Source organism: Rhipicephalus sanguineus, chromosome 7 (genome assembly GCF_013339695.2).
Source record: "Rhipicephalus sanguineus isolate Rsan-2018 chromosome 7, BIME_Rsan_1.4, whole genome shotgun sequence".
In the NCBI taxonomy this organism is placed as follows: Eukaryota; Metazoa; Arthropoda; class Arachnida; order Ixodida; family Ixodidae; genus Rhipicephalus; species Rhipicephalus sanguineus.
This window is the reverse complement of record NC_051182.1, coordinates 143,527,932-143,547,741: the sequence shown is the minus strand read 5'-3', so window position 1 is coordinate 143,547,741 and position 19,810 is coordinate 143,527,932. Positions and strand designations below refer to the sequence as shown.

Genomic DNA, 19,810 nt, shown 5'->3' with positions numbered 1-19,810 from the left:
ATTGTAACTGTGACTGCAAATAAGCGCTTGAAAGGACGGCGAACAGGAAGAACGCAGATGTTCTAGATTGTCCAAGTGCTTTGCAGTTAATATATATGTCACACCAAAGGTGACCGACAAGGCCGAATATTGGCATTTTGACTGGAACAGCACGGCACAGTTTAGACAAAGAAAAAATGCAGTGTACGCAATTAAACGCTGCTTAAGATTCGGCTGTTTACCGATGTTTTTTTAATTTTTTTTAAATGAATAACGACTGCTATGACCAATACTCATGATAACTGCGTCATCATGTCGCTGCAAATCTGCCACCTAAAGGTAAATGTAGTGTTCGAGGTCAAAATTACGCGCCGATATGACACGGAACTGTACACGATCGAAACGAAATAGTTAAGAGCATTACTTAGCCCTAGATTTTTGCGTTTCAAACCGCGACTACTGTACGCTGAACACGCTTTTGAAATCGACCTCTTAGTCGGATAATAACTCTGAAACAAAAGAACTTCCGTACCATATCTAGCTCCGCGCGCGTAGCTAAACGTTACAATGTGAAACGCGCGACATGAATTAAACTCGACCGGCTGCGTCACGCATATCAATTCCGTGCAGGCGCGAGCGAGTCCCTTTGCTTTCTTTCTTTTCTCTTTTACTGCGATTTATACGTGCAACCCTTTCCTCCTCCACAAATGGCGCGCATCGCACCGGCGGAAATTCTTGTCACGTGTTTCATGCATGTTGCACGCGGTGACTGCGGGGAGCGCGCGCGTCCGGAGAAAGTGACGCATACGGCGCCGTCGCCGTATTTAGTCGTCAAACGCGTTTATAAATGTGCTCGCGGTGGGAGTGCCAGGAAAGGGCCGAGAATAAAATATTTAAAAACAAAAGGGCGCAGGAAAGGTGGGGTAGTTGTTACTGCATATGCTCCTGCGGTAGCATGATAGATACTCTAAGGTGTGGCGGTCGACAGCACGCGAAGCGGCGAGAAACGCTAAAGTGAAATAATTAGTTTAGACTGACAATGAAAACTCTAGTATCGTTAATCTCACAACCGTAGGTTTATTAATAGATGAGAAAAATCAGTGTCAATATTTCGCATTTAAATTTCCCGCCGAAATCTCCGATGGTGACGTCACGGATGTCAAACTTTTTTTTTCGTATTTGGACCACATTGGCTGAACGAAATTTTCTTAAACTTGGTACGTTAAGTCTCCGGGTTCCTCAGAAGGACAATGACTTCATTTTTACTGATCGGGGAACTACGTCGGTCTTCGTAGACACTGTCAAAATCTGTGTCGTCACAGCAACTGGCGCGGTAACTTCAAGGTGGCATCTCCATCCGCACTTTCTTTTTGCGCGTTTTTCTTTCTTATCAAGCATCTTCTTGCAGAAAGCGTTGTTTTTTGGTATCGTGAAAGAGCAATTTTACTAATACGAGAAAAATCGTTTTTTTCTTAGCGACGTCCCTTTAACTGAAATCATATGCGCGCGCACTCATGCAAAAATATGAACCACCAATTGAAAGGGAATGAGTCTCTCTTTCACACATCATTTTGGCATGAAAAACGTTTACTGAAAGGAATTTATCATTCATATCGTTCATACGTACATATATATAATTATATGCCAACAGAGAGTTTTAAAGGGGCACTCCTGCATATTGTTGATTATGTTGTGATATCATTGTTTTTACGAAATAAACTGTGCTGGGCTTACGAACAAACTCAAGGGGAGTGCTAAAGAATGCTGCAAAAGGCCGGGCAAACAATTGATGGAGTTTGGATTCTTTGTGTTTGCAGATGCTTGATGTGCTCTTTCTAAGACTATCTAACATGGTGAAATTTGACAATGCTATCTAGAAGAGCAAATGATTAAACTGTAGGTTGCTGGTAATTTCCTCTTGTAATATATATATATATATATATATATATATATATATATATATATATATATATATATATATATATATATATATATATATATCGTTAAACAGAATGTGAAGGGACCAGTAAAATGTGTTCCATTTAACAGGAGTTCCGTTTACTGAGAGATGAACAGGGATGCATAATTCAAGTATGAAGCCAGTTATATTAGGGGCAGTTATTCCATTTACGCAGCATTTCCGTTTAAGAGATTTTCGTTTACTGAGAATCTGCATATTCTCATGAGTATTACAAGCTGAAACACAGGAATTACCTTTTAAAGGTTGCAGCAGCTAAATGAAATCAAAGTGCTCATGACTAAATGCTAAAGTAGACATGTATCTCTGGCAATTCAATATGTCACTTTCAGTCAATCACTAGTAATTGTTGAATAAACATGAATTCAGTTTTCCAGCTCATATTGCTCATGATATAGTACTTGTCATACGTAGCATAAGTAATATACGTAGTACATTCGTGAAGGAGTGCATATATCATTCGTGAAAGAGTGCATTTGTGACACAAAGGCAATTTGTTCTGACTCATTTTTTGTGGTTTAATTACTACTGAAAGCTTGTAAAACGATTGTTCAGGAACAAAATGTTGGTAAAGGTGACATTTTCGAATCCATATAGTGCTACTATGTTTCGAATACAGTGTTATCCGGCCGTCAGCATGTTCACTCAGCTGGTGTATTCAGTCGGAGCTCTAGTATCAATAGTGATATGACTGAAACTAATTTGTCATATTGTAGGAATATGCTTCAGCTTTCTTACTTCAGATGTCGAAATTTGCTGCCGAGTTTGATAAAACGAACGCTGCCATGTTGATCTTGAAAAATGACACAAGTGAGCAAAGTTGGCAGTGTGCTGGAGAAAGTTTCAATTGCAAGTATGTATTTCTTTATACAGGCAGGTTAGGCAAAGGGTACTTGGATCTAAAAGTGCACATCAATAAAAGATAAAAAATGTGGGAGAGAGTGCCTGTAGTATATCACTGCCAAGACGTGACAAACAGTTTCTTTTGTGATCTGTGTTTCTTTTTTACTTTTTATCATGAAGTTTCCCACAAGTTTCAATCAAAACCTCAACTTCAGCTCCTTGCAATCTTTGAATAAAAGATTAATGCACTCATATTGCAGTTCTACCAATACGTGATGTGGGGCAAAAACTTTGGGGTTAACAACAGAGCTGGAGGAGCTAAGGCTAAGAGCTGTGCAACGAACGATCAGTGAAACGAATAAAATACGGGCAGGATATTCTGATATCAGAAGGTAACATTAGTATAGATAAAAGTGGGAATAGAGGTGGGCAATGTTCTGGTTGAGATTAAGGGGATGAAAAGTAATAGGGGGGGGGGGGTGCTGTGTAATGTACAGACGGGTCCACTGTTAAAGGAAACACTTGCCTGCAGGGCATGTTCGGATTTTGCTCTCTTGCAAAAGCATAGTGGCTTAGATTTGCATACTACTGGTGGTTGACAGTTGCAACTCCTTTTGACAGAACAGTGCCATGCAGGAACAAAGTTTCCCCATCCACTTGACGTTAGGGGGCTAGCAATATGAAGGGTGCTCATTTGAGTGTTCCCTTTAACAGTGGACTGTACTGAACAAAGCAGGTAATAGTTCTATGAGAGAAAGTCAAGGGTGTTAGGACTAAAGGGTGTGATGAAAATAGATTTTTAGGCCGAGGGACATGATGCAAGGCAGCGTTAATTGCATAATGTCGTAGGAGGCCTTCGCGCTGCATTGGATGGGCATAAGTTAGGATAATAATGCTGGCTCATACCTCTGTACCATACATGATATGAGGAGTTCGCTGCAAATTCTGCTAATTTCCCGTAATTTTTCCAGAAGTGAAAAAGTAAGGGGCGCCAGTTCTCTGGTGAATGACTGTTAATAGCGATATTACGTGAAGAGGAAACTCTGTGCTTAGTTGCATAAGGAAGAAAGATGTTCAGTTAACAAGAGTAATGAATGTTGTAGCGAATACAGATTTTGTGCCTTTCAAATGTGGCTTTCAAAAGTGCGGGGGCTTCTTTCATGCTGACGGTTTTTCTCACGGTGTTTGTGCTTGCAGACGGTGACGCAGTGTCCCCACGATGGCATTGCACGAGGACTACCAGGTGTCGATGGTGGCCGACTGGTTCCATGCCGTGCCGCACGTCGATATCGGTTTTTCCCCCGTCAATTCCACGTTCGACCCCACCAGCAATGTTTACCTCGAGGTGCGTTATCATCATCTCGCAGTATAGAGTCACCCCGCATGCTTCCGTCTGAACCCTATCACTTTTAAGCCAATCTGCCTTTTTCATTTTTCTGTGCTGCATTCCGCCATTTTGGTAAGGTTTTGGAGGGATCGAAACAACTGGTATCACCAGAATGAAAGTCTCCAGGATCAAGAGGTGTTTTGCAACTTTTCCACTACAGGAATGTTGTGCATGCGTCATGGCATAGTGAAAAAGGCGGATTCTGCATAATCACAAATACAGATGATGTCTAACGATTGTAGAATGCGGGATATGAGAAAAAGCTGCATATTTTTATATCTGTTATTCATAATTCTAGTACATTGTCAAACTTCCATATAACGAAAACGGGTAAGACAAAACATCTGTTATAATGAACTACATGAAGGACAATCTTACCTCTAATACAGTGTATATATGTTCACAACTAATTTTCAGATATAACGAATTTTTGTATATGATGAAGTTATTTTCATGTCGTATGCAGCTTTGTTGTAACAAGGTTTGACTGCATTTGCAAACGTAGTCTTGTGTGGTTTAGTATAGGTCATTCTTGGAAACATTTCGGCGCGCACACAAAAGACGAAAACGAAAGGCGAGAAGACAAACTGGCGCGAACTCACAACTAAGTTTATGGAAGAAAGTACACGAAATATATAACCCAGGGTAGCTCAAGAGCGCATGTGCGTAAAAAGAATCAAACAAACAAACAAGCAAAACATAAGGGAACATAAGAAAAAACACATCATGACAGTAATTTTGCACAAGTATCTACATCGTGCAGCAGATTTTAAAAGTCAAGTGTTACTCAAAAAGGTGAACTCCTTGTCAGTTAGTGCAATCGATGGGTTGCTTACGCATTTATCAGCACACCTCTCTTGGTTGTTTTCAGTGCACCCAATAACATTCAACGCATCTGTCGTGCGGTGGACCAAAAATTCGACAAAAAAATCAAGAAGAATAAATGTGTTTGCCTTTCAAAAGAAAGCGGGAAGTTCGTGAGGTGCAGTATAGGGGCAGTTTATCTATTGCCCTTAACCTGCGGTCGGGTGTATATAGGTCAGACTGGCCGATGCATCAACACTCGCCTTAATGAACATATGAAGTCATTGGATAATAGCAATAACTCCCATCTAGCCGAGCATTGCAGGAACTGCCAATGTCATCCTGTGTGGTGTGATGCTAACATATTGTTTGATCATAAAGACAAGATAACTCGGGAAATAGTTGACGCTTTCCATATTAGAAGGTGTGCTGATAAATGCGTAAGCAACCCATTGATTGCACTAACTGACAAGGAGTTCACCTTTTTGAGTAACACTTGACTTAAAATCTGCTGCACGATGTAGATACTTGTGCAAAATTACTGTCATGATGTGTTTTTTCTTATGTTTCCTTATGTTTCGCTTGTTTGTTTGTTTGATTCTTTTTACTCACATGCGCTCTTGAGCTACCGTGGGTTATATATTTCGTGTACTTCCTTCAATAAACTTAGTTGTGAGTTCGCGCCCGTTTGTCTTCTCGCCTTTCGTTTTCGTCTTTTGTGTGCGCGCCGAAATGTTTCCAAGAAGGTGCTCAAACCAACTCACCCAGCTCTCCATACTGTTACATTAGTATAGGTATTATCTGAAAGAGCAGTATTGATATTTTTTTCAGATTCAGTGGTGTGTAAATTTTGATGTTGACTGCACATGCAGCGCACAGACAGATTGGGACGAAATAGAATGCAATGTACATGTTCCTCTTTGACTCTGTCCTTGTCTGTTCATACTGTGTGCGCTTGCAATGTCTTAGCAATTACTGCAGTGTTATGCAATCCTTTATGAATCAACATCTATAACAATTGGACAGAAAATGTATTCAGTTCCAAACAGCATAATATCTAACTGCCCCTGTGTCGCTGAGGGACACATTCGTACGTGGAAACACTGCCATAAATTTGGCAAGGCGGTGTTGCAAATATTTCGAGTGATGCACAAGACTATTAAATGCGATTCGTCTGATGGCTGAAATCATGTATGTGCCGTAGCTGACATGTGGTTGCCGTGTCAACCGAGCGTATTCACATTATCTAGAGCTTTGTGCCATCCTCTAATTCTTCCTCTGGTGTGCTTTAAATTGATGTCTCCCACTTCATGCTTGCAGTGTAAAATCTAGTCCCTTATCTGTAATTGTTTGTAGCAACAAAGGATACTTAAGACTAGTTAGTTCTGGCGAAGAAATAAGTCAGTGTCAAGAGCATGGCATGTTTGTCGGGTTGTTGTTACAGGGGAGGTAGGGTCCACCTTTTTGTTATATGAAGCTACAGGGCAAAATACTTTCTTTTTTTTTTGTACTTTCTTTCTGCAAAACTCGTTTGTCAAATAATAACCTGGAGCAATGCAAAGAAACGACGACAGCAGCTGAAAACAACCACAACAGGACGAGCGTTGATCGTCAACTGATTTTTCGACAAAGTGGCGACTCTTTTTCAAATGAAGCAACTCGCTCAAGTCGGGTCATTGCTACAATCGTCTGTGGCTTTGTGCTGCAAGACGGGTCAGTGAAAACATTTTTTTCCTTTCGGGATGACATTCACTGCCTGAATTAGTGTCTTGTTTGTAGGGCTTCTCTCTGTCTCCTTTTACCACTGTTATCGGTGTGATAAAATGGCTTTATTAGCCCTAAACCATCGCGTGACGTTCACTTGGAAGGGGACCTTGCAAGGAGGTCCCCTTGCAGCCTGGAGCTTTGGGACCTTCTTCTGTATAATGCAGTGCTGTGTGACGTTTTCATGACTGAATGAATGAAATTCTTGTGCTTCTTCTTACTTACAAATTCCTCCATCGATCTCTTACACTTTACAGAGCCTCGGCATCCTCATCGCGGTGCCGGGCTTCTGGTTGATCCTCACCCTCCTGGCGTTCCTCATCTTCTTCCTCTGCCGATGCTGCGACTCGGGTCTCAAGAAAAAACGACGCCTCACACCGCTCAAGTGGACGTTGGCACTCTTCGCACTCCTCTGCTGGTCAGCCTCGAAACCTCAATTCTTCTATTACTATTATGATTATTATAATTATCATTATTATTATTATTTCGAAAGGGTTGTTTTGCAGTGGCCCACTACCCAATGAGCCACTGTTCTCAAAAGTTCAACATCTCGTGCTACATGAGATTCAAAGTGAGCTTTATCTGTTTCGTTGCATTTTCTCAAAACCTGAATTTTTTCATCTTTGCAACCTTTTGGGAGCGATTTCTCAGCAATCAGATCACCTAGAATAGTAATTCTTGTTGCAGTACTGAGCTACACGAGTAGTGTCCACAGTGGTAGAAGCAGATTTTTCAAAATTTCAGTTTTCATCTTTTTTATGTTCATTCATTAAACAACCAGTTATCCGCACTTTGAACAGGAAGCTTTAATGTATCAATAAAGTATTCTTACCATTGTGAAGCTTATGTTTCCTAGTATCAAGCTATGTGCCTAAAGCAAAATTTTTGTGAGTTTTTGCTCAGTTGCTCCCTGAAACAATGCTAATTAATTTTAGTTTGCTTTGGAGCTAATTGACATTAAAAAAATAATTGCATATTTGGAATGTACAGAGAAAACTGAGCTTGACTGCACAGTTTCATTAAATTTGGTTAAGGAAATCTTAATGACATTCAGAAAATCCACTTCCCCTCTTTAGAATAAGTGTATGTTCTGTAGAGGAATCTGGTTCTTTAATGCCTAATCATTAGAAGCCTCATTATGAACAAAAAGCACAGGAAATTAGTGTGCGTGAGTTGGTCATCTGCAATACTAGCAACCTAATTCGTAAAACCGCTGGAAACAAAATGAAAGAATAGAACATAACAAAAAAATTAGTAGAAAAGATATTTTTAAAAGTAGAAGAGTAAAAAGTAATAAAAGTAACGAATTCAGAATTAGGTATAGGCACCTGAAGTGCCACTTCACCTACCGACACCCTCAAACGCAAAACTGTGGAAAACCATATGAAAAAAAATAAAGCATACAAAAAAATAACTTGAAAAGGTTTTTTAGTAAAAAGAAAAGTAAAAAAGAAAACAGATTCTCAATTATGCTTAAGCCCTTGAAGTGCCACTTGACCCTCCTGCAAGAGCGCTCCGGCACTGCGGCTTTAGAGAGCCTCTTAATGAACCAAGTGGTCAAAATTAATCTGGAGATTTTCACGACAGTGTCCCTCATATCTTGTGAGTTGCTTGAGATCATTAAATCCTGTAGTCCCTTCTTTAGTTCAGAGCCAATTCAATTATGCAGGACTGTTGCACGTGCATCAGAGTGTACCATGTCAAGTTTAAGATGAGAAAAATTTCCAGCTGGATTATTGAACCGTAAATCTTTGCAGCTGGTATATAGCACTATAATTCACCCTGAAGTGGGTGAATATCCAGCTGCAATTTCATCAGTTGCCGGCTGGAATTCGGCGATATTTCAGCTAGATATTCGTTGACTTCGAGATGAATTAATAGTGCTATATAATTGAATTCCTGGGTGTAAATGTGTAACTGGGAAAACTAGCTGGTATCGGCTAGTGTTAACTGGGATCAACTGGTTTCAGTTGGAAACTAAATGGTCCCAGTTGCAGGCCAACTTGTCCCAGCAATAGAAGCAACTGGTTCCAACTCAGGCCCCCATAGCCAGCACCCCCCCCCCCCGAAATTTTTATGATACCTGGTGTGTTATCGAAAATAAATAATGAAAATAGGCATTTTTCTCAAATATTCTAGGCTTTCAGCAAGTGCCCCCCCCCCCCCCCCCGAAAAAAATTCACGCTTCTATAATTTCGCGGGTCATTCTGCCATGAGCCTTATTTAGAATGCACATATTTTCAAAGTGTGGGGCATAGCTACACCTCTGGCAATGGATCCTAAGATGGCCTGACATAGCTTTTTTGCCGTTGTACTTATGTTCAAGTCTCTGGGTTATGCACCGGCCGGTTTGGCCTATGTATACGTGCTCATATGATAAAGGCATGAGATATGCAGCACGTGTGATCACAAAATAAAGCTTTTAGTTGAAAGTTAGCGCTGTGTTTGTGTCTTCTTTCTCGGTCCCTGTTATGTTGCGCTGCTCCATGTAATTGATGTTGTGAATAGAATAGGAGCAATAAAATTCGCTTGCTGTATGACAAATTGCCACTGGAAATATTTTTGTAAGCCTCGCTTTTTGTTGTTGCAGCGGTGCACTGGCACTGGGGCTGTTTGGAAATGACCAGGCCCACAGCGGTGTGGTGGCCGTTCAGAAATCGACTCAATACATGGAAGACAACCTCAGCAATTTTGGCAACCAGGTGGGTTCTTGTGGAAGTTTTGCTTCAGTCTTGTGGAAGCTTTACTGCAGTTTTTCGTTCTCTTCTTGATGCAAAATTGAATGTGGATGGGCCAAGCTAGCTTGATGCCTGGTGATGTTTGCATTGTGTGTGGGTGCCAGCTTGCGGTTAGATCTTGTTTTTGAGTTTGACATCTTTTTGATCCAGTTAATGTGTGTGCACTTTTTGTTGTTCGTTGCTTGTACTTTGCCAGTGTGAGCGTATTGCCATACGGGCTTCTTTTTCTATTTCTATGTAACCGGCCCGCTGCACATGTAACCGCTAGCAGCTGCCTTGCACAAGTTGCGCCTGAATATCTCTGAACATTCCTGATTATTTTAGAATCTTCTTATATGATTGTGCATACAATGTGAACAATAGAGCTTATTCTGGAACTAACATGGCCACCAGTGATAACGCTGGAATCTTCAATGCCACATGTATGAATACTGCCTCACAGTAATGGCAGTGAAGAAGTAAACACAACCAGTACTAAATGAAATGCTTTATTGGGTGAACTTGTTCCCAGTAAAAGGAGGTCTCAGGGTACAAGCAATACTCACTGTACAATGACAACTGCGAGCACGAACATCGGTCATCAATGGTCTAATCTGCGGTAAGGCGGGTCAGTATTTATACACGTGGCATCAAAGACTCCATTGCTATCACTGGTGGCTGCGTTTGTTTTAGAAAAAACTCTGCTGTTCACATTGCACGCACAGTCGTAGTGGAAGATTCTAAAATAATCGGGTATGTTCCGAGACACTCCAGCGCAACCTGCGCAAGGCAGTGGTTACACGTGTAACAGGCTGGTTACATAGAAATAGAATAGAAAACACGTGTGGCTGTATTCATTGCGCACACCTTCGAGTGTGGTGCCAGGCACTCCGCAAGTCTTATCGAAAAGCATTGACGTCCACGACTCTGCCACAGACGCAATACCTGGAGCGAGCCCTGGGCCAGAACGCCAAGGACCAGCTGCAGGGACTGACCGAGGCCCTGGCTGGCCCCATGCCGGATGCCGCTGCCCGAAACGTGCTTGACCGCTCGCTGGAGCTCATCAAAGGAAACCTGAGCGTTGGCGCCGGGCGCGCCCAGGAGCTGCACTCCCGCATTGGCCATCTGACTCTCAGCCCACTGCCTAGAGCCCTCGAGTTGATTGAGCTCTTCCGGTGAGTCTGTGAGAGTATTTGTCATCTAATCATTTCTCTCATTTCGCGCTGTCGCGGTCGCAGGCTTGATTTGGACATCATATGTTGAGACTAGGGGTCTCCTGTTGTATGGTTTCCGACTCGTGCCCTTCACTTATCATTGTATTTATTGACACGTGCGCAAATGTTTGCATACCACGGTCGAGCCTATGTTATCATTTCTAACCTCAGTTGTGTGACCATCACGCAGTGTGGCAGAGAAATGGAGTGGGCTTAATCTTTAACGAAAAGTTATATCGTTTGGAGCCGCTTGCGTTCAGCTGCCCTGGATAGGTGAAAATTTATTTAAGAGTGGTGATTACCTTCAACACTAAATATATGTTTCACCACGTTTTAGCCACCTACTAAAGATAAGAAGAAACGTCACTACGTACAGTCAAGCCTCGATATAACACAAGCTGATATAACAAATTATCAGTTATAAAGAAGTAAATGAAGAATAGCCTTGCACTTAATACAGTGGCATGAATATCTGTTTATAACAGTTTTCTGCATATAACAAAGTTATTTTTCATCTCGGATTAGACTTTTTAAATGAGGCTTGTCCGTATATCTGTTTATGTGGTAGCTTGTCCTGCATTACAAATAACAGGACTGACAGCCAGGCTAGTTGGTCTTGACTCATCTTTAATTCACTTGTACAGTGCGAAATACAACACGGACGATAAAGAAGCACCGACACGGACAGCTCTGTTTTACAATGTTTCACGTTTACACACTAGCGTGCTGCACAGAACTCAGCGAGCTGAGGTGCACCAGAGTGGCAAGGTCCTGGTCTGCTATCGTGAATCGAGTGTGTTTGTTGCGTGCGTCAGCTCAAGGCCGCTGTTGTCGTTTTCCCACCAGGTGGCCTGCGACCATCGGCCTTCTGTGCGTGCTCATTCTGGTATGCCTGCTGCTGCTCTGGGGTGTCATCCGACACTCACGCTGCCTGCTCATTCTGTGAGTCTCACCGCGCTATCTTTCACGTGTACATCCATGCAGATTTTATGGACCTGCAGACTCATTCTTTTCACATTGGGTGATACAATATACAAAGTACAGTCGAACCCGGATATATCGAACTCGCCAAAAAACGTTTATTAGTTCGATATATGGCATAATTCGATATAGGCCCGCTATAGGATTTTGACACAAAGGCACATAACAATAAGAAAAGTACTTTATTAATATGGTGGCTTACTTGCGTGCCCTACTTTGGAACAAAATAGTCCTGGATTTTCTTCTGTGTCAACGACTTCGCTGCCTGTGACAGCATGCACGCCTCCACGTTGTCCAACGAGTCGGAGCAGCTGAGGCCGCAACCTTCCACACTCACGCAATAGCGCCAGACCAACGCAAGTGCACTAATCACTTCGGAGGATGTAGGCAATGGGCCATCGTCAATTTCCTTATTGCTGTCGCTTTGGCTCGTGGTCGGCACGACGTCTGCAACGTAGTCCTCATCTTGTAGCTCACCCATGATGGCGACATCATTGTCCGCACTGACGAACTTGTCGAATGTCGATCCGTCGATAGCTCCCGGGAACTCTGCCAGCTCGCGAGTTTCGCGGCGAACGGCAAATTCTGCCTCTTTGCACAAGCCATGACGACAGCGCGCCAATAAAGTTCACAGAGCACCAACAGGCCACACCACCAGCACGGACCACGCTGAATGAGGACTCGAGGAAAGCAGGCAGCAGCAGGCACACAAGCATAAAGAAAGAAAAAATGGCGCTCACTTCTACCACCTCCGCGCCTCGGAGAAAGCACGACGGCCTCTGATTGGCTGTAAGCGCTGCGAGCGGGCCAGGATCATTTCTTGCAGGGGGGTGTTCGCCCGTGCACAACCGGGTCTAAACCACTTTTTCTAGGGTGGTGCCGGCAGTTTTCCCCGCCAACGCGAGGGAAAGCCAACTTGCTGGGGCACTTTTGAGGCACATGGACTTTGATATATCGGTTGTCGTTGCTATTTTCGTTCGATGTAACAGTAACTTTTGCTATATATTCTCAATGTAAATTTACCGTGTTTAGAAATTGTTCGATATACGGGATAATTTGATATAAACGGGTTCGATATAGTCGGGCTCGACTGTATCGGGAGCACAGGAGTGATGGATTACAACAAAAGGGCAGATTGCAAAACCTGTCTCATACTAGCTTTAGGCTGGGCTGCTAGCATAGCTTGGCAAACTCGCCCACGCTCCTACTTCCTCATACTCGTTCGAGATGACAGAGGAGTGACATTGCCAAAACTCACAAAGTCTTGGAAAGTTGAGTTCGTGTAGGCTCCGCTGAGTTGTATTCATGTTGAAAAAGTACATCAATCAAACAATCAATCAATCGGCAGTTATGTCATAGAAAGGTAGCAGTTGGCAACTTGTATTATAGCGTGGGAGCAAACAATGCAGATGCAACAAGTAAAGAGCAACACCGTTTTGAGATTGTGGGTGTTCAGGCTTGTCGGTTTTAAGCATTACGATAAATCGTGAAAGGGAAAGTCAGGTGGCCTGCGACTGTCGGCCTTCTGTGCGTGGGGATTTCAGTCACAAATATTCAACATCCCACAACTTTAGTTCAAATGGGCTTATAGAACAGCCATTCTTGTTTTCTTGCATTCAGCACTCATTCCAGGTCATTCTGGTGTGCTTAATTACTTTGCAGCTCTCTCAGTATAGGTAAACTATGGCTCCCAAAATGGCACTTGGAATTTAAAAACTACGTATTGTACTAGGAAAATAAATTGCATATTTGAAATCAGTGCACAAATATACATAAACTCATTGAGTTTCATGTAAATCGATAAAGAATTTATAAAAAAGTTTTCGGGCACAGTGTCCCCCCTTAGCTCTACAGTGTGCAGACTGTGCAAGGATGTTAAAAAGGCGTAGACAAATGCTTTTTAAGTGTCGTTTTTCCTTTTCACAGGCATTATCTTTGTTAAAACTTAAAAACAGAATAACATCATCTCCGGATTTAAGTTCTTTAGGCACATCAAGCTATTTGCTACAGCTTAAAATGAATGTATGTGTCATGATTCCTTGCTGTGAGATTGCATCGTGCATTTTTTTTTTTTTGCTTTTTTTCTTTGCAGGTTTTCGGTCCTGGGTCTGCTTTCCGTGGTGCTGTGCTGGGTGCTGGTCTCCCTCTATCTCGGCATCTGTGTGGTGAGCTTGCCAAAGCCGTCTCTATTTTTAATTATTAATTTTAAGAAACACTAGAGATAACTTTGATACCTCGCGTATTAGTAAATCACCCTTTCACAGTGCCAAGAGTGCCCCTCTTGCTTTAAGAAGACGCTCGTTGAGTCAGAAAAGGCGAAAAAAGAAAAAAGCACAGGTGGCGACACTGCGTCGAGGTACCCACACCAACTTGCTATGATGTCGTAGACTTTAACAGCATCGAAGATGGGCCTACATAATTAATATAGGCAAAAGTTAATCACATTCTATTCCGTGGGATCCAAAGACTTAACGTGGCCATTTCTGGGAAATTTTTCTTAGCCAAAGTGGCGGTTTCTGAAAAAAAGGAAGGCTGAAATTTATGACGTCATGCCGACGTACTGAAGTTGGGGCTCAATGTAATATTTCTGAAATGTCGAGTGTTAGGCCTCAAAGTAATCATTCATGGGAAACTTGACACTAACCCATGGTAATTTTTTAGATGCGAAGTATCTTATGGCAGAGTTCAATCCGGTGGTGGTGGTGGTGTGCGGCGTGACCACCCTTACTGCGCATGCGCATACCCTTTCCACTCCCCCTCTTCACTTCCCTCTCTCCCATTTTCTCTCCCCTCCCCCTTTCCACTCTTCCTCAGAAACACGGGCTAGACATGCCGAAATTCTCTCCTTCCCAACGCCGCGATGAGCACCAGCGCATGCACGTCCCCTCCCCCTCTCTCATCTCCTACGCTGCCCCCCTCTCGCACGCCTGCCGACTGCATTCCCCGCTCGCCCTGTGAGAATTAACGTCCAGGCTAGAGGGAAGACAAGACGCGCGTAGCGTTACTCTTCACGTTCCACGACGCGAGGTCGGTAGCATGCCCAAATAACGCCAACGGAATGCGATCGTGCAAGTGCTCCGGCTTCGCATCGCCTCATGGTCCCCTTTAGCGGGAAATGGTGTGATTTTTTTTACATGGTGAACTTAAGTTTGTTATGGGCAGCTGAGCACAGTAACTACATATAAATATTTTTCCTCAAGTGACATTTTTGTTACTTAATGTGCTTATCATGCAAGAAATAAATGGGGATTTCATTACATTACTTTTTCTTTGGAGTGGAATTTTCTTCGTCCTTAGATGTGGAATTAAAAATTTGTGTTATCTGAAATGGGTGTCTAAATTAATCACCTCATTTAAATAACAGCTTAGTGTTGTACCGATTCAAGCAAAGAAGTTTAGCATAGCATTTCAGTAGGATTTTATCAGTGCAGCGTGTGCACACGTCTCAAACTTTTTGTACTTCTTGTGTTGGTCTTGTCTAACCGGTCCATTGAAGATTGTTTGAAAGTGTGGTTCCGTTCTTGTCGCGTAGGCCGGCTCGGACTTCTGCCTGGACCCTGAGCCATTCCTTCAGAAGCAGTCCAGCGGAATGGTGGACAATGGTAAGCATTACCCGGCATTTTTTTTCTTTTGCTGCAGGGCTGTTCTCAAGGCTAAACTACAACAAAGCATTTCATTATGGCTAGATTCGTTATGAGTGTGCAGTATATTCTGCCGAAGCAACCTTAAAGGGACTGACAGCTGATATTTGTTGACCCAGTTTTTTATGGTGCAACGAAAAGCTCCCACTCTGTAGTGGTTAAACCTGCAGCGGTTAGTTCCAAAAGTGTGTGGATATTTTTTAAGCAGGATTTTTCAATCTGAGAAGCCACTAAAAAAGTTGAGACCCTCCTCCAGCAACACTGAGGAGTGATAGCAATGCCGATAGCCCTTCTTGCAAATTGTTCATTACGTTCAACGTTCTGCTTTCACAGGAGTGAGTTCTACTGGGGTTAACCACCTTCATTTTGACATTTTCAACTGTTTTTGAATGTAAAAAGCAGGTACAATAAGTCTTCCTAACGTTCGTCATCATGTGAAGTCCCTTTACCACCTTGCGAACCAGGCGCTCCTGGTACTTCTCCAATTGGTCGGCAGGTGCCGCTAGTTCCTCAGCTAACACGACGCTCATGAGCATCGGATCATATGTCAATCGAAGGCGGCGGCGCTGTTCCGCTCAGTATAAACAAAGGCGTATCTGCACATGTTATAAAAGATAATAATAAAAAAGTGTACTGCATTTTAACGCTAATATAGAAATCATTAACCACGTACACCAGTAAAAGGTCACATGATAGGAGTCATATCCATCTTCACTTTATTACCATGTGGAGCACCAACAGTCATTTTTCGAGAGTTTAGTGAAGAAATGAAAATATAAATCTGCGTTTAATGAGAAAAGTGGGGTTTGTTTTAGCCAATACTATAAACAATCTTTTCACTAGTGGGGTTATCTCAATTCGTGTTCTTGGCGGTTGTCCGTCCCTTTAATTGGCAATGCTGTAGTGCTTAGAATGGTAGTAATTTTCTTACTGGAAGTCTCGAAACAACACCTGTCTTCTGTCGTGTTGATAGCTGTACTAGTCCGGAGTCAAGTTAACGTTTTTCCAACATTTTTTCTTGTTCCAGCTGTGCTCAACTACTATCTTCACTGCAGGCATGACTCTTCCAGTCCATTTGTAGAGGTGAGCATATCGTGTCCAGTTGCTGTAATAAAAAGAGTTGTAAAAATGTCGGGCAGCAGGTCATTTCATTGGCTGAGATAAGGATACCGTATTTACTCGAATCTAACACGCACCCAAATTTTTGCACATTCTAAATGAGAATGCTCCTGAATGAAATGTTACCAATTTTTTAAAATTAACCATGGCATGCACAAAAAATAAAGACACTACAAACACAGTTTGCCTTTGTAGAATGGGAAATTTAATCTCTTGGCAGTTCCTTTTCTCCTGCGATCTTTTTTGGATTTAAAATTGCTTCTGGATACACCTCGATCGTAGGCTGTTTAGAGGGTCATTACAGTGACAAACTCATTCAATGTAAATCCAAAAAAAGGCTGGAGTCAGGGCAAGATGGAAGCTTGTGATGAAAAATTTGTAGACCGCGGTTATGCTGGAGCCAACGTTTCGACAAGCGGACTTGTCTTCTTCAAGGTTGCAGCCTTGAAGAAGACAAGTTTCTTGTCAAAACGTCGGCTCCAGCACAACCCCGGTTTACAAATTTTTCATCATTCAATGTAATGTTGCTTAAGAAAGTCTCCAAGCTTGTCTTCAATGTCATGATGTTTTTCCATGGTTGGCCCGTGAAAACCTTACGTGGTGATGTGCATTTGTGTGAAAATGGCACTGAATTACTGTTGATAACCTTTAAAGTTATATCATTTTTTTGCTCCCTTTCTTATGTCAGGAGATTGTCCACTGGCCACTTTGGTGCCAGAAAGCGCTAGGCTGCGTTTTGGTCATTTTGGCAAGCACTCGCTTCTTGAATGTTTAGCTACTGAGATGTTGCTTTGAACTTGCTGTAATTATCATCTGTGAATGTGAACCGAGCATCTGCCTCGGTTCATCTCAGTTTTGAGATGTCTTTTCTTTTAGTTTAAACTCGTGCGCTTGTTCTTGTCTTACAGCCACTCAGAGAGGCGCGGGCAGCTGTCGACGGTGTGCAGACTCTCATGGCACCAGTGACGCAAATAGCAGACCGTTACTTCCCCCGCAAGGAGGTGAGCCCGCTTACGCGTGTGCATGCGTGTACAGTCGACGTCCGATTTCCCGGACGCCCGAAATTCCGGACATGCCTGATTTCCCGGACTCATCTGTGGCACCGTCAAGTTCTCCGTAGACTCAATGTATTAAAAAGTCCGAAATTCCGGACGCTTATAGCCTTCGCCATCCGATTTCCCGGACTTTTTACTGTTAACCGCCGACCCAAAGTCGCCACCGACGCCGCCATTTTGGTTGTTTTCATTTTCATATCCTTTGTGGCCAGCAGCACCGCCGCACCGCGCCGCGGCTGCCGTAACCTCGAAACCGCACGTGTCAATCCGTTGCCAGCCGTAGCTTAGCCAAGCCAAACCTCACTGTGTTCGTTCACGAGTTCACGTGTTGTTTTGTCAGCTGTGCCAGCACTGCGGTCGTGTCTGCGGTTGATCGTTTGCTGCTGCGCGCTACCTTCAGTGATCACGTTTCCCGACCTTCAGCATCCACCGAGTTCCTAGCTGTTTCGTGCTGCGCTTTTCGTCGAGCGGATTCGCCGTTTACAGCAATGGCACCGACTGCTCCTTCGTCTTCGTCCGTGCCTTCGAAGCGCACAAAGCCACCTCATAGGCTCACGATGACGAACTGCCATCCGCGGACGTTGCCTTCGACGATCTGCGCGCTGGCGGCGTGTTGATTCCAGCCGAGATAACCCTTGAGGACTTCGCCGACGCTGACAAAGACCTCAAGCTATGTGCGGAGTTGACCGATAACGAAATCATTCATCAAGTTACGGAGGATTCCGATGACTCCGACACCGAGAACGAAGAGCCAGCTCCTACACTGCCAACGAGCTCGGAGTTGACGCGAGCACTGATGACACTGTCATTGGTGTACAGCGGCAACATGACGTTGACTGAAATTGAGGCAGACATAATCGCGGGCAAGTGGACCGTGCAAAAGAAAATAAGCGACTTCTTTGCGCCCAAGTGCTGACCTATGAGGTAGTGCCGGCCACGTCGTATTTTTTTTTTATAAACGGCTCTTTTCAGAGCCACCTAAACGATGCATTGGCTGAATTGCTATGGGAATCTTGTACTCCGGCTGTGATCCTCTCCGTCAGCGAAAAATAGCTACCAAAAAGGTGCGTTTTCACATGCATTCGTTTTTCCGGACTGCCCGATTTTCCGGACGTTTTCGCGGTCCCTTGAGGGTCCGGGAAATCGGACGTCGATTGTACAGCCGTCTACGCTTCTGTCTAGAGCACCGCACCAATGCACTGCATCCTAAAGAAATCTGCATTTGTTTACCTCTGGCTTGTGAGAGTGATGATGCTCGCGTCAAGCGTTCTACTAATAGAAGCCACAAGAGTGCCCGATTGATGCAGTGTAGACTATTTTGTTGATGCATTTGAGTGCCATTCACTTCGGCTGTTGATGTTGCTGTTGTGTATCCGTAACAAGTAACCGGTACAGCATGCACTAGAATAACTTCGTTTCATCCGAAAATTCATGACACCTAACACTGTATGTATTGCAAGACTATTCCTTATTTACTTTGTTATAACCGATATTTCGTTATATCCGTGTTCGTTATATCGATGTTTCAGTGTAATTCGTTATATTAAAGTTCGACTGTACTCCTTGACCTCCCCCCTTCCCTCCAGGTTCACTCCCTGCTGGGTCAGCTGGGCCAGGAACTCAATGGCAGTCAGAATGCGCTCGGCAAGCTCGGCCTTCTGCTCGACTGCCGTCCGCTCAACCGCGAGTATCATCGCGCCATGGACGCCACCTGCACTGGCCTCTTGTGAGCATTGCATGCTTTTCTTGATGTTATTTTTTCTCGTTTCTATCTGCTTACCAACCTAAATATCAAAAGGCATCAATATGGGTGGCATGTACGGAAATCTACAGAAAGAACGAAAAGAAAGCGTTGAAGGTGATGATGTAAGGATGCATCTTCTTGTCCCCTTGTCATCACCCTTCCCACTTTCAGTGCACTCACTGGTACGAAAGGAGAGAGAAAGTGCTTAAAGGGGTACTGACACGAGAATTTTTAGTTGTCGTTTTTTTTGCGTCAAATGAAAGGTCAAGCCCTCAAGAGCCCAGAGAAGATAGTGCTAAGTGCGAGTGCATGCACCCTCAAAAAGTAATTACAGTATGTTTTTAAAAGCTACTTTCGGTTCCTACCGTACCCTGACGTCACAACACGGTATGAGCTTCTCGTCACGTGCTCGCACGATACATAGTGACGTTTCCACGGCCACTCCACACCGTGGCTCCATTGGTGACGCACAAGCAGCCATTTTTAATGTTTTGGTGACGCACAAGCGGCCATCTTGGAAGTTTCGGTACCTGATGTCATCAAAACTAGCCAGACTGCTGCGTGAAGTCGCCAGAATTGGCACT

General features: G+C 43.4%; 1 protein-coding gene across 9 annotated transcripts in view; it reads left to right on the top strand.

Moving 5' to 3' along the window:
* LOC119400131 (protein tweety) overlaps window positions 1-19,810 on the top strand; it is a 36,563-nt gene that overhangs the window by 2,373 nt on the left and 14,380 nt on the right. For all 9 annotated transcript variants that reach the window (XM_037667095.2, XM_037667101.2, XM_037667096.2 and 6 more), the window contains exons 2-11: window positions 3,998-4,145; window positions 7,013-7,173; window positions 9,346-9,457; window positions 10,409-10,647; window positions 11,533-11,628; window positions 13,760-13,832; window positions 15,200-15,269; window positions 16,336-16,391; window positions 17,336-17,428; window positions 19,069-19,208. In XM_037667095.2, coding sequence (XP_037523023.1) covers window positions 4,020-4,145; window positions 7,013-7,173; window positions 9,346-9,457; window positions 10,409-10,647; window positions 11,533-11,628; window positions 13,760-13,832; window positions 15,200-15,269; window positions 16,336-16,391; window positions 17,336-17,428; window positions 19,069-19,208 — 1,166 coding nt within the window. In that variant the 5' untranslated portion in view covers window positions 3,998-4,019. The remainder of the gene's footprint in view (window positions 1-3,997; window positions 4,146-7,012; window positions 7,174-9,345; window positions 9,458-10,408; window positions 10,648-11,532; window positions 11,629-13,759; window positions 13,833-15,199; window positions 15,270-16,335; window positions 16,392-17,335; window positions 17,429-19,068; window positions 19,209-19,810) is intronic.